The sequence below is a fragment of the Echinops telfairi genome, unplaced genomic scaffold, assembly GCF_000313985.2.
Source record: "Echinops telfairi isolate 266 unplaced genomic scaffold, ASM31398v2 ScPeMD7_1;HRSCAF=3_0, whole genome shotgun sequence".
In the NCBI taxonomy this organism is placed as follows: domain Eukaryota; kingdom Metazoa; phylum Chordata; class Mammalia; order Afrosoricida; family Tenrecidae; genus Echinops; species Echinops telfairi.
This window is the reverse complement of record NW_022103896.1, coordinates 91,427,067-91,442,836: the sequence shown is the minus strand read 5'-3', so window position 1 is coordinate 91,442,836 and position 15,770 is coordinate 91,427,067. Positions and strand designations below refer to the sequence as shown.

Genomic DNA, 15,770 nt, shown 5'->3' with positions numbered 1-15,770 from the left:
CGCCTTTTCAAGAGATAACATACGGTCAAGAGCCAATGGTACTAAAGGAAGAAGTCCAACTACACTGAAGGCATTATCCAAAAACAAAGCTGCACAAATTGATGGAATACAAATTGAAATGGTTCAACAAGCTGATGAAGCTTTGAAACCACTCAATCCTATATACTAAGAAAATTGGAAGGCAGCCACTTAGCCAACTGACTGGAAGAGATCCATATTTTTACCTATTCCAAAGAAAGGTGACTTAAAGCTCAAATTACAGAACAGTATCATTAAGGTCACATATAAGTAAAAGTTTGCTGAAGATCATCCAACAGCAATATATTGAGAGGGAGCTGCCAGAAATTCAGACCAGATTTAGAAGAGAATGTGAAGCAAGGAATATCATTGCTGATATCAGATGGATTTGGGCTGAAAACAGAGAGTGCCAGAAAGCTGGTTAGTTGTGTTTAATTGGCTATGCAAACACTTTTGACTGTGCGAATCTTAACAAACTATGGATAGCTATGAGAAGAATGGGAATTCCAGAACTTGGTACTTGGATCGAGCCTTGTACATGGATTAAGAGGAACTGTAAGAACAGAACAAAGGAATAATACGTGGTTTAAAGTCAGGAAAGGTGTGCCTCTGAGTTGTTTCTTCTCACCATACTTATTCAAACTGTGTGCTGAGCAAATGACCAGACCAGTGGGGTGATATAAAGAAGAATGTGGCATCAGGAGGAAGGCTTACTAACAACCTGTGGTATGCAGTTGACACCACCTTGCTTGCCGAAAGTGAGGAGGACTTGAAGCCCTTGCTGATGAAGATCAAGGATTGCAGCCTGCAGTACGGATTAAAGCTAAATGTAAAGGAAAAAATCTTCACAACTGTACAAGTAGGTAACAGCATGATAAATGGAGGAAAGATGGAAGTTGTCAAGAATATTCATCTTGCTTGAATCCATAATCAGGGCTCATGGAAGTAGCAGTTAAAGAGATCAAACAACTCATTGCACTAGGTAACTCTGCTGCATTAGACCTCTTTAATGTGTTGAAAAACAAGGATGTTACTTTGAGGACTAAGGTGTGTCTGACTCAAGCCATGGTATTTTTGCCTCATATGCATGTAAAAGTTGGGCATTGAATGAGGAAGATCAAAGAAGAATTGATGCTGTTGAATTATGGTGCAGATGAAGAATATTAACCGTACTATGGCTACCAAAAGACCAACAAATCTGTCTTGGAAGAAGTACAGTCAGAACACTCCTCAGAAGCAAGGATGACAAGGCTTCGTCTCACATACTTTAGACATGTTATCAGGAGAGACCTGAAAACAGAGAATGTCAGAGAGATGTTTACTTGCGTTTAATTGGCTATGCAAACACTTTTGACTGTGTGAATCTTAACAAACTATGGATAGCTGTGAGAAGAATGGGAATTCCAGAACATTGTACTTGGATCCAAACTTGTACATGGATTAAGAGGAAAAAGGCATCATTCTTGCTAATGTAGAAGGGCAATGAAAAGAGGTAAACGCTTGACAAGATGAGACAGTGACTGCAACAATGGGTTCAAATAGGAGAACAATTGTGAGGATGGCATAGATCTGAGCAATGTGTCTTTCTGTTGTCCATAGTCCCTATGAATTGGAATAGACTCAGCAGCGCCTAACAACAACAAATGATCTCTAGGAATTTACTGAGGGAAGCAAAAATAAAATAGTTTTATTTAGAAAATAAGGAGTTCTGGTGGCACTGGATGTATATGACCTCACTTGGCTGCTTACCGAAAAGTTCAAGGTTCTAGTTCACCAGCCAAGAAGCAGGAGAAAATACTCTGCTCCTGTAAGGATTTTAGCCTTGGGAACCCTAGGTAGGCAGTTTTCTTCAGTCTTATAAGATTACTGAGTCAGAATTGATTCATGTCCAGAGTTCTGAAAATCTGTCTTAATTTCTAAATAGAAATCATTGATCATAGCCTAAAGTCCAACAATTAAGGAATGATTAGATAAATTATGATGAAACAGTTTATTAGTTTGTTTGCTGTTCAGTCGACTCTGATTCATGGAAACCTTCTGTACAATAGAGTGAAACACTGTGTCGTACTGAACTGTGTGCTTGAATCCATTTTGTGTGAGCACTGTGTGCCATTCAACTGAGGAGGCTCATCTTTCAAGATGATATTGACCAATATTCTGTTCAATCCATAGAGTTCCATAGAGTTCTCATTGGGTAATGATTGGAAATAGATAACAATGTGTCTGCCTTGTCTCCTATTCTTGAAGCTCCGCTGAAACCTGACCACCATTGGTATCTAAAATACCAATGGCCTGGCCTCCAACATGACATCAACAAGCAGACCACCAGAGTACAGAAACATCGTCCACCCCTCATCAAGTAGCTTTCAGTCAACTTAAAAACACAGGCACATTTACTTTCCTTTAGCAGCAAATGTCCTTAGGTTTCAATTTTCCAAACACGAAGCAAGTATTTCAAACTGACTGGGATTCCCTGGTTGCAATTTTTAATTTACTTATAAAATGGAACTTGCTGATTTTTCTCTCTAACCTCAAAGGCTCCCCTAGTTAACTACCATTAATGGCTTGAATTAAGCAGAATTATCTCTAACTTTCTTTCTACCAGCATCCATCTCACTCTGCCTCCGAAGTAGCCCTATCCATCCTTAGTCTCCCTATGCTACCATTATCCTACGTAGGTTGTCTTATAAGACAAAAAAGCTTTAGGTTTTTGCTTCTCTTGGGCTGGGCTAACCTTCTGGAATGTAGCATAATCTGAAGCACATACACTTGCCAGCTATCTAACACTCCTCATTAGCCAGTCAACTCCTTAGTAAGCATTTAGGCCCTTCTACCATCAGATTCCAATTTGTCTTTCTCACCTTTGCTTCTCGTCTTTCCTCTCATGTAATCACTTCTGCTAGTCCAAAGTATTCTTTTATCACTCCTCCAGGCAAGAAAGTTATATTTCAGAAATGATTACATTTTTAAGTTTTTTTTCATTGTAGTCTACTAAATCACATACACACAAAAGAGGAATTTGAGCACCAAATTGGGCTTCTATTGCCTGTCTTATATGACCGAAATGAATATTTGTTGAAAATGGGGAAAATGGTTTTAAAAGGAGCTTACTTAACTTTACTGCTGTGGTAGTAAGTTGCTTCCAGTCTGCACATGGCTGAAATTCCATCTGTACACAATCTAACATTTACAGAGGAGGAGGTGGATAATGTGCACAGTGGATGATTGTTAAACTTTCTGATTTATTTATGCCCTTTATCCTCAAGTTTCTAACTCCCCCTCATCCAGTTCCTTTTTACAATACCATACTTTTCTGCATATGTTCTTGCCAAGACATTATTTAAGCTTCTTTTTTCTTCATAGTCAGCAGCAAAAAGCAGAGAATTGTGGTTTTGTTATTTGAGAAGTATGATTACTGTAGCCTTCAAAATCAACATATAACCAACAATTATATTTTTCATATTCTTAAAATTAAAAATTAAATACCTCTGGTCAATATATCAGTCCTGCAGATACCTTTATTTGTTAATAGTTGTACCAAGGAAAAACAGAAAATGTGTTGGTTATGAATAGTTCAATTATATTTTAATAAATATTATGTTGTCCAGCACACCCCATTTTAATGAAATTAACTTTTTAAATCTACCCTGTCCCAAAGAAGAGATTATATCCTAAAGTATCCAGAAACTAAGCCTTATAATATATGTGAAAAGGTGATGTATGTATCATACAGACCTCTTATGTGTATTTGAAAAACAAAATAGAGTAGTCTTGATTTTGGAATAATCTATTTTAAGTACAGATTATTCTTATCTGTATTGGAACAATTTCTCCAAAATGCTACTCATCAATATAGTATTTTGCCTCTTCAGACCTAAATGGGAATTTAGATCTTTATCACCATGGAAACAAACCAGTCTTTTCTGAATAGCTGATAGATCATACAGCCTGATCATTATAACTTTTACTCTGAGCAGGCTGGGGGTTGAAATGGACTTTACTTCTCTTTCCTCCTTAGAGCCCCAAGTAACCATGCATAAGCCCCCAAGAAACTCTGTGGTGGACTTAAGCATCTTTTTCCAAGGCCAAAATCTCTCCATATCAGCCGCCCCCCCCTGCTATGACTGTAGAGCTACAGCATAGCAACTCTATGACCAAGCTGTTCTCACCATCCTTCCTTTGGGTGATGGTGGCTGAACCTCCATCAGTTGTGCAGAGGGAAAGCCAATTTTCCCTGGGAGAAATAGTAAAACTTTGTTCACTTATACATCGCTCCACTATTGTATTTAAATGTAAGGAAAGTGACTGGGTTGTGTTGTGTTTATACCTTTATAGACTTTAGCAGTTAAACCTGTATTATACTTTTTACAGTTTTCTATGCTGAGAATTTTAGTAGATATAAGAGATAAGTTCATCTTCTTTTGAAGGGTTTTATTATAAATGTAACTCACAAAGTAACTACAGGTATAATTATAGCTTCTCCTTATTCTCAATATAATGTATGAAGATTATTATATTAAGATATACTTTTGATAAAAAGGAAACTGTTTTATTCGTGACAAAATGAAAGGACTTTAGAACTGGTCCATCATCTGAAATACTGAGCTAAATGGAAACATTTTTCCCATGTTAAAATGCCATTTGAAGAATAGCATTTTGAATCTTTCCTTCTTTATATTTCTAGGAAATTCAGGACGTCCCACACCGCGGTACACGAAAGTTGGGGAACGTTTACGACACGTCATTCCTGGACATGTGGCCTGTTCCATGACATGTGGTGGTAGAGCCTGCAAGTATGAAAACCCAGCCCGCTGGAGTGATCAGGAGCAAGCTATAAAGGGGGTGTACTCATCCTGGTAATTGACCCTGCTAGTCCTCCAGAGAAACCCTCTAATGCTGAGTAGGATCCAGGAGTGAAAATATCTGTAACGCTGGGAGGCAGAGAGATGTGGAAGAAAGTATAAGAGTCAGAGTATCTTGCCTTTAACCCTGGGTTTGCCACTTTAGAAGCTGTGTGACCCTGGGCTACTCACACAACCATTCTGAATCTTAATTGCTTTGTCTTTAAAATGGAAATAAAACATGTTTAAGGGAAATGGTCTTTGTACAGTGTCTTAAAGAAATGAGTACTTTAGATAACTTAAATTTCATAAATTGCTACAAATAATAAGGATGTTCTGCTATAAATTTAAGAATGTATGAGGTAGATAAGTATCTTTTAAATTTTTTCAGTAGGTAATTTTAGCCTCATTTTTATCTTGTAACTGTATTTAATATAAAAGGAAAACATTTTTACACAAATATACTTAGTCTATCCTAATAGAACTGGCAAAAATTATCAGTTTAGTGGACAATAAATGGTGGCTTACCCTGTTATTGTCTCTAGGTAGTATTAAAGTCAGTATTTTCAGTCATACTGCTTTTTATTTATTTGTTTATTTTGCTTTTTATTATTTAATAGGATTGACACAGTAGCGGCAACAAGTGGCTTAAACTTAGCAATAACTGTGAGGATGGCGCAAGTTCAGGCAGTGTTTCGTTCTGTTGCACAGGGGATTGCTGTGTTGTCACAACTGACTCAACAGCACCTAATAATAAACAAGCCAGGCACAAGCATGCCTCAGAGATATTGAAGTCATTTTATTGCAGACAATTACAGTAAAGCAAATAACCACGATAAAGCAAGTCACATGAATTCTTAGGTTTTCCAAAACAGATCAAAGTTATGTTCATGCTATTCTGTAGTCTATTAAGTGTGGAATACATTATTTAAAAGTTTGAAATATTTTAAGAATTATCAAAATGCAACAGAGACAAAAAGTGCGCACGTGTTGTTGGGGGAAAAGATGGTGTTGATAGTCTTGGCTTGTTGCAGGGTTACCACCAGCCTTCAATTTGTTTAAAAAAACTGTTTAGCACACTAAATTGAGGTTCAAATAAGTGAAGCATTACCTTTTTTAATGTGTTGACATCTCTGAAAAAATTCTGATAAATCATATCACATTTCAGATGCACTTGGAGGAATTCACTGTTTAAAGAATGAGTGAATCGGCTCAATGGCAGTGAGTTTGTTGTTTTGGTTTTAATTTGTGCATCATTTTATACAAGAATCCACCAAGGGATAAACAATTTGGAAGAGAAAACAACAGGACCAATGGTTCTTGGGGCACACAGGAGAGGGGGAAGTGGGAGAAAGGAAGGGTGGGTGGTCAACCAACCTAGGGACAAGGGAACAACAAGTGAACTAAAATCGATGGAGAGAAGGGTGTAGGATGCCTAATGGGGCTTAATCAAGGGCAATGTAATTGCGAGGAATTACTGAAATCCGAATGAAGCCCAAACATGATAGTGGGACAAGAGGTAAATAAAAGGAAATAGAGGAAAGAACTAGTAGACAAAGGACATTTATAGAGGTCTAAATATGGGCTTGTACATATGTAAATATATTTATATATAACAATAGGGAAATAGATCTGTGTACTTACACGGACATTGGGCCTTGACTCAACTACTCCCTCAATGCAAGAACACTTTGTTCTAATAATCTGGCATTCTGGGATGCTCACCTTCCCTGACATGATCGCTGAAGACAAATGGGTGCATAAGCAAATGTGGCAAACAAAGCTGATGGTGCCCGGCTATAAAAAGATATAGCATCTGGGGTCTTAAAAGCTTAAAGATAAACAAGCGGCCATCTGAGAAGCAGCAAAGTCCACATGGAAGAAGCACCCCAGCCTGTGTGATCATGAGGTGTTGATGGGATCAGGTATCAGGCATCTAAGACCCAGAACAAAAAATCATATCAATGTGAATGAGGGGGTGTGTGAAGTGGAGACTCACAGCCCATCTGTCAACAATTGGACATCCCCTTACAGAAGGGTCACAAGGAAGAGACGAGCCAGTTAGGGCGCAGTGTAGCACCAATGAAGCATACAACTTTCCTCTAGTTCTTTAATGCTTCCTCCACCACACTATCATGACCTCAATTAGACCTTACAAATCTGACTAGACCACAACATGTACACTGCTACAGATAAGACCCCAAAACACAGGGAATCCAAGGCAAATAAATCCCTCAGGACAAATAATTAGAATAGAGATACCAGGTGGGTAAGCAGAAGGTAGGGGGAGAAAGGGGAAATTGATCACAATGATTTATATATAGCATCACCACCACCACCACCCCAGGGGGATGAACAACAGAAAAGTGGGTGAAAGAAGATAGCAGATGTTATAAGATATGAAAATAACAATAATTTATCATTTATTGAGGATTCATTGGGGAGGGGGGGAAAGGAGCTGATATCAAGGGCTCAAGTAGAAAGAAAATGTTTTGAAAATGATGGCAATATATGTACAAATGTGCTTGACACAATGGATGGATGTATGGATTGTGATAAGACCTGTAAGACCCCCCAACAAAATGATTTAATAATAATTTTTTTAAATCCACCAAGGTAATTTTTTGACCAACTTGTCTAACTTGCAATCTGAACTTTGACGTGTTGAATTTACTGGGCACATCTATAGTGATTGCTAATTGTTGAGGCCCACCTTCATTGTTTTCAGATTGTATTCTAGCTAATCACTTACTTTTCTATAGAATGGAATAAAGAAGTAAACAGTATTCCCGAGGGACAGTCAGACAAGTAAATTTCTAATAATGCAGCTAAAGTCACATGGATATTTTTGGTTTGTTGTTGACTATGCCCTTTAATCTTTTTCCACCTCTGTTGCTTTTAAGTTATACTAAGTACTACTCAGATTTAGAATTTTTTTTTCAGATTTAGAATTCTCAGACAGTTACTCCTGTTAAATTGTAGCCACTCCGCTGCTTCCCCCAGGGGAAGAATATTTGTGTATCCTCTCTGTAGTGTAATGTCTCTATTATTCTTCACAGCTTCACATGCTCTAACTAACTTCTTATAAACATATCTTCCACCATGCCAGTAATGACAATTTTGAACAGAACATAGGAAAGCTAGACCCCTAATGAGCATGACAGCCATTTATTAAGCCTCTTTGTCCATTCATTTATTCAGTAGACATCCATTTGGCTACAAGCCATGCACTAAGTACTTTACATTATTACCTCTTACCTTCACAAAATTTCCGTGAAGTAGGTCCTACTAATGCTATTTTACTGATGAAGTAATTAAGGCCCATGGTAATTTTCTGCTCAGCTATAAAGTAGCAAAGTCTGCACTTTGAAGCCAGGCTCAACTAATTCCAAAGCATGTATATTTTGCTAAGTGTCTATAACAGCATATATTCATTACTGAATGTTAGGATTTGGTGTTAAAGAATTTGCATCCACATCATATTTAATTCTTACACAGACCCTATGAGGCAGACATCATTATCCTCATTTAGCACAGCTGGTAATGGGTTCAGGCAATTTTGTAAATAAAAATGCCTCCCGGTCAGCCCTCTTCATCTAGTCGCTGATCTTGGATAACTAATTCTAATCATTTGCCCCCAGCTGACGTTTCTCCATCATGCCTGCGATAACCGGTTGAGTCCTGGAAAACACATGGCTAGAATCCCCAACTACTTAATTCCCTTCCATTTTTTCAGATTTTCTAAGCCAGTGTTTGTTACAGCTGCAGTTATGGTGTTAAACTGCAGTGAGACTTGTATAAGAAGATTGTTGTCTTGCAGAGGCATTGAAAACAAAAAGGAGGGCTTGCTGCCTTGCCCTCGAGAGCTAGAGGTCTGGGATGTGTGAATCTCATCAGCCCTCCTCCCGCACTTGCAGGGTCACTGAAAACATACTCGCCATGGCTCGCCCATCTACCAAACTCATTGAAAAGTACCACATCATCGAGCAGTTCCAAAGGTAAATACTTTCCTGGTTCATGCATGGCGGTAAAGAAACTAACTCATGTGATTTTTCTGTCATTGCTTTTGACTTCAAATGAAGGTTTCAATCATAGACAATAAAGAGTTTATTTCACATAAAATTAATATTTTGAAAATAATGTTTTTAAAACCAGCTCCCAATAAGACTAATTTTTTTTCTTTTTTCTTTAAGCTGTGGCATAAAAACAGTCATTAACCTCCAGCGTCCTGGTGAGCATGCTAGCTGTGGGAGCCCTCTGGAACAAGAGAGTGGTTTCACTTATCTACCTGAAGCTTTCATGGAAGCTGGGAGTAAGTTCCTTCCCGCTGCTCCTCTTCCTGAATTACCAAGGACAGCATTTAGAGACTGCTGCTCTGCTCTAAATCTAAAACCTGCTGTCATCAAATCAATTCTGACTCATAGTGACAGTGTAGAATTGCTCCTTAGGATTTACAAGACTGTGAATCTCTACAGCACGACCCTTTCACACGAGTCGCTCGATTCTTAACAGTAGCAAAATTACAGTTATGAAGTAGCAACCAAAATAATTTTATGGTTGGGGGGTCGCCACAACATGAGGAACTGTCCTGAAGGGTCCCGGCATTAGGAAGGTTGAGAATGACTGCTCTGCAGGAATAGACATCCTCACTTTTCTCCCACAGAGTGACTAGTGGATTTGAATCGCTGACCTTGTAGTTAGCATCCCAAAGAGTAACCCACTACACCACCAGAGGCTCCTTTAAGTTAAAGATGTTGGCATCAAAGCTTATTGCACAGTAGTAGGGCTCATAGAAAATGACTGTAAATAATGCTATCTTTTTTCTTCGATAGTGTGTTGAAAGTACAGATTGCTTGTTTTCTGTGACAGAAGTGTGGGAAAGAGACCACCCACTTTGGGTTAACACAACCAACAGTGTCTATAGTATGCCAGATGTCATGATTACATTTAAAGCATTTGTGTTGTTATTTCTACTATACATCATATAAGGCTACAGAGGCTTGACGAGTTAAACTGACTTACCCAAAATGACACAGCTTAAAATTGGCAGTCAGGAGTGGAATTAAGGACTATATACTATTACTGTTGCAAAATTCTGCTATCTAGGGACACCCATTGTGATGCTTAATGTAACAGTTTTAGATCCTCTTTCATTTACAGGAGCTTTGTAAAGAAATCTATTTTTTAACTATGTGAAATATCTGACCTTCAGTCATTTATCTATGTCTCCATGCACAATTATTTTCTTCTATTTTTCCCCCTTCTGTAGATCATCCATTTTATTAATTTATAATTTTATGTATATGCTGCCATAATTCATTTTGGCTCGGTTTCAGAAAGAAATATCTTAAATAATATAGAATGTGCTGTGTAAGAATCATTAACAATGAACGTAGTTGAAATGTAAAAGGCCTATCTTTTTAGATTTGTTTGTACCCACTGAAATAACTTGCCTTATAGTTTTGTACCTTTTGTGAATTCACTACTTTTCTTCAAATATCTGTGCAAGTACTTTTTCTATATCTTGATTTTTTCTTTTATTTTTTTCAATCTCCAGTTTATTTCTACAACTTCGGATGGAAGGATTATGGTGTCGCATCTCTTACTACGATCTTGGATATGGTGAAGGTGATGGCGTTTGCCTTACAGGAAGGAAGGGTCACTATTCATTGTCATGCAGGGCTTGGTCGAACAGGTAAATTGTTGTAGTAGGTTTTTCTTACAGATATATTCAAATATATAAGGGATAATATATATTTTTTAATTGTACATGATAAGTATTTTTCAAAATTCTACCAACGCTTTGGAGTCAAAAGGAAGAAGTAAATCAATTATATTTGAAGTATCTTAAGTATTTAGTTACAGTGATTATAGAAGATATTCATTTAAGTTTTCTTGAATAACTTAGAGCTGAAAACGCATCATATGTAGTAACAGAAGAGCCTCTAAAGCAAAATAGAGGATAACTGATTTTCTAATTCTCTTTAAAGTAAAGTAAATTTCAAACACCTCATTTTAAAGTGTAATGTACTTTAAAACTATAATTTATCTCAACAGAAATATTAATGAAAATAGCAAGCATTATTTCACTTATTATTTTATATCTTCTGTCTTTAGAAATCTGTAAGAACGCTGTGAGTAAAACACTGACTTTGAGAGCAGTTAAGTAATTTGCTATGTGTAGTAATTAGCAGGGCCAATATTTAAATCCAGGTATAAGGATTTACTTGTGAAGAATAGTCTGTGTCTAGAGTTCTACATAAAAATCCCTTATTTAAAAAAACACTTATTTTACTTTAAAATTAAGGATAATCTCATTACCATGCTGATTGAAGCAAATATAAAGTTAGAGTTAAAATCTACCTTGTTGTCTCATACATCCAAATAACTGATGCTCAATTCCTATCTATAGAGTATCCACGTGCTTATGAATCCCTCTGATACAGATTTCATTCTGACCAAGGTAGTAACTATTAAGGTTGAACTGAAATCTGGATTTCTTGGAGATTACAGCTCAACCCAAACCATTGCCATCAAGTCAATTTCTGCTCATAGTGACACTATCTCTATAGGGTTTTTGAGTGACACTCTATAGGCTGTATTGAGTGCGGGCACCCTCATCTTTATCCTACTGAGCAATTGTTTCGTTGGAACCATTAACCTTGCTCATCTGACTGGTGGACATTCATTTCGCCTCCCTTTCACCTTATAGCACTCCAGATAAGTTATATTTATAATTTACACCCTATTGACTCAAACTCAACTAACAATACAGTGGACTGAGGAACATGTAATTTTCAGATGTAACAAGATACTCACAAACCTGATAAATTATGAACATACCAAAAGGATTTGCCTTTTAATTTTATATTAATTATTATGTTTTAGTCAAATTACTTTTTAATAATTTTTACTTGATATTAACAAACACATATTATTACATATAAAACTGGTTATTATGGTTGGCTTTCATAATATCATATAGCTAAATAGTCTGGAGAAAAATGCAAATTAGCATAGGTACAAGTCTGGAAGAAGAATGACCAGTAAAAATAAAAAGTCTTCCAATGCCAGGGAGAATTCTAGGCTAGTATGTGCCATCAATTGATGATGAAGATGGTAATAGGGCAGGGGAAGAGTTACAAACACATAGAGTGTATAGACTTGGTGAAAATTTTCAAGTACCGTTCAAACAGGAAAATAGAAGTAGAATTTACTCTCTTCCGTATTGAAACTGAGTTTAAAATATAGGTTCAGATAATCTCCTCCATCCAAGAGACGACTAATGCAGTCTAAAAGTTCTTTGTCACAAGAACAGGGTGCCCTATAGACAGAAAATAGATAAACTTTTAAGCAATGATAAACACCTAAATAAAAGATACAAAAATTATAATTATAAATTTTCCCATATTTATGACTTTATCATATTCAGTTATTAAATCATCAAAGAGTAATAAATAAAAGCATACTTTTTCTCACTTTAATCTTCTCTTCTTCACTTTTTAGGTGTTTTAATAGCATGTTACTTAGTATTTGCAACGAGAATGACTGCTGACCAAGCAATTATATTTGTTCGAGCAAAGCGACCCAATTCCATACAAACTAGAGGACAACTACTATGTGTAAGGGAGTTTGCACAGTTTTTGATTCCTCTTCGCAATATATTTTCTTGTTGTGATCCCAAAGCACATGCTGTCACCTTACCTCAATATCTAATTCGCCAGCGTCATCTCCTTCATGGTTATGAAGCACGGCTTCTAAAATACGTGCCAAAAATTGTTCACCTTGTCTGCAAATTACTGGTGGACTTAGCTGAAAACAGACCAGTAGAGAAGACAGAAGTGTTAGAAGTCCCAGACCTCTGTGCTGAAATTAAAAAAACAGTTTCTGAGGTGGTCACAGTGCAACTGGATAAAGAATTAATAAGGCGTAGCAGTGATGCCTCGGTCCCTTATACTCCCATGGCAGCAGTAACAGCTTTTGAAAATCAGGATGTCATTCTTTCTAATGAGCAAGAACCGGATCCTCTTTGGAAGAGGTGGAACATTGAATGTCTTCAACCACTGACTCCTTTTAAAAGGCGGCTCAGCTACAGTGACTCAGATTTAAAGCGGGCAGAATTACTTTGGGAACAGGGTGTGACTCCATGGACAGTGCCGACCCAAGTCTCGCTTTGCCATAACATAAAGCAGCAGAAAGCCACAAGCAATTGTTATGCTCCACAGTCTCCACACCTAAACGTAAATAAAGAAACTCTGATATGCAATACTTTTTCTTTCTGCAATCAGGCTAAGTTTGGAAGCTTGGAAGAACTCAAAGATGATGAATTAGCACTTTTCCAAAAAAGAAATGTTTCAAAGGAAGTACAGCGGAGTAGAACTTTTTCTTCAGGTGTCACAAATGTATATAACCCTGGAGAACCAGGTATACCCAATTTGTCAAATATTTATAAGGAGCCAAGCCATTCTCACCAGCAAGTGGACCACTGTGAAACTCATGGCAGTTGGGGCCAGAAGCCCATCCTGATGGATGGTGGAATTTATTGCCCCTCTCTGGACAATGGCTCTATTCCTAAAGTGAAATTCCCTGTTGGATATGAAAGCAAAGAGAGCAAAAATCAAGTTGAAGTAGCTTCTCAGATTGTTTTGCAATCTGAATTGAATGTTGAAAGAAGGAGAATACTGGCAGCTAAAGCCTTGGCAAATTTAAATGAGTTTTTAGAAAAGGAAGAAATGAAAAAGAAAGTAGAAACGTGGCAGGTATTTGTATTTCATTTAATTGTGTGTATGTGAGCAAAATTCATAAATTTCCTCAAATTAATTTTTTCAGAAATCTAAAGACATTTGTATAATATGATAGTTTCTTAGTTTTTATGGTAACATTATGAACATTTAGATGAGTGTAAAACTGGCCGTTTTAACCAGTTTGAAGGTCCATTCAGTGACATTAGGAGCATTCCTAGTGTTGGATAAATATCACCCCTTTTTGTTTCCAGGTCTTTGTCATCATCTCCCATGGAAACGCTGTACTCGTTTAACCCTAACTCCCCACGTCTCCTTCCCCGCCACCGCTAGTGCCTTCAACTCTAGTTCTACTTCTGTCTCTATGAATTTTCCTATTTCAGATACCTCATATAAGAGCCCTGGTAGACTGTAGTGGTCTACATGGTTGGCAGTTCAAAACCACCAGCAGCTCTTCGGGAGAAAGACTGGGCTTTCTACTCCCATAAAGAGTTACAGTCTTGGAAACCCACAAGAAGTCGCTGTCAGTCAGCATTGACTCAATGGCTGTGAGTTTTAGTTCTTATAAATAGAATCATAGAATATTTGTTTTGGCATTCGGTTTAGTTCAATTTGCATAATATCTTTAAAGTCCACCCATGTCCATGAACTTCATTCCTTTTTTATGTTTGCATACTATTCGTGCACGCACATGTGTGTGTGTGTGTGTGTGTGTGTGTGTCCCATTTTGTTTATTCATCTCTTGAAGGCCACGACGTGTTTCCATCTTTTGGCTCTTGTGAATAACCCTATAGTAAAGAGTAAATCCCAGCTCCAATCCTTGCGTGTATATACTTAGGAATAGAACTCTTCTTCATTCTGATCATTCTGTTTAGCTTTCCAAAAGGCCCCCAAAGTGTTTTCATACAGCTGAGCCATTTTAGATTCCTACTGTCCATGGACAACGGTTTCAATTTCTCCACATTTTCACCAGCATTCTGGGCTTCTGTTTTCTTTTTTTATGTGATAGACTTCCTCATAGGCATGAGGTAGTAGCTCTGTGGTTTTGATTTGTTTTTCATTAATGATTAATTAAGGAGCCCTGGTGGCATAGTGGGTTATGAGTTGGGCAGCTAACCTCAAGGTCAGTAGTTGGAAATCACCAGGTGAGACTTTCTACTCTCATGAAGAGTTACAGCCTTGGAAACGCACAGAGGCAGTTCTACCCTTTCTACCCTGTCCTATAGGATCTCTATGAGTCAGAATCAACTCAATGGCAGTGAGTTTGGTTTGGGTTTGGTTTGGTTGGTATAATAAACATCCAGATGCTAACTGAAAGCTTGGAAGTTCACACTTTGAGCACCTCTGTAGGATAAAAACCAGTTCCCTAAAGAATATAGTCCATCTTACAGTAGGAGTAAGTCTACTCTGTCACATGAGCTCACTATAAATCCATCAGACTTGGCTTGATGACACTCAGCAACAATGACAACTACTGACCGTGAACATCTTTTCATGGATTATTTGGCCATTTTTATACCTTCTTTTGGAGAAATGACTACTCAAGTAATTTTCCTGTTTTTCAATTGAATGATTTAGTAATCTTTTATTAAGTTGTGAGAGTTATTTATATAATATTCTGGATACTATTCCCTTATCATGTATATGACTTGAAAATATTTGATCACATTTTGTGAGATATCTTTTCATTTTCTTAAGAGTGTCTTTAAAAATTTTTTAATGGGAATTGAGTAATGGTTTACAGAGCAGATCAGTTTTCCATTCAACACTTGACATCTACTTTGTTTTGTTACTCATATCAATCCTTTCAATTTAACAGCACTTAACCCACTAATTCCGTTTCCTATTTCTATACTTCCTTCTTTCCTAACCTTTCTGAACTTTGTCTTGGGTAAATGCTGTACTTTTACCTCAAATGGTTGATTATTATTCTAAGGTGTTCTTACCTAATGTTATTGTTCCCTTTATAGACCTGTCTACTGTTTGGCTGAAAATTGAGCCATGGGGTGAATTCATTTCCAGACCTAAAGACTGACTAAAAGCCATAGTCTCGGAGCTCTCAGCAGTCTATATCCTATTAGTAAGCCTGGTCTTTTTAATTAATTTTTTTAATTTAATTTTTATTTTTTAAATCATTTTATTAGGGGCTCATACAACCCTTTTCACAATC

At 37.1% G+C, this 15,770-nt stretch overlaps 1 protein-coding gene across 1 annotated transcript in view; it reads left to right on the top strand.

Moving 5' to 3' along the window:
- Positions 1-15,770, top strand: part of PTPDC1 (protein tyrosine phosphatase domain containing 1) — a 64,036-nt gene that overhangs the window by 21,428 nt on the left and 26,838 nt on the right. The window contains exons 2-6 of the mRNA XM_045287578.1: positions 4,703-4,874; positions 8,777-8,857; positions 9,053-9,171; positions 10,417-10,554; positions 12,366-13,618. Coding sequence (XP_045143513.1) covers positions 4,703-4,874; positions 8,777-8,857; positions 9,053-9,171; positions 10,417-10,554; positions 12,366-13,618 — 1,763 coding nt within the window. The remainder of the gene's footprint in view (positions 1-4,702; positions 4,875-8,776; positions 8,858-9,052; positions 9,172-10,416; positions 10,555-12,365; positions 13,619-15,770) is intronic.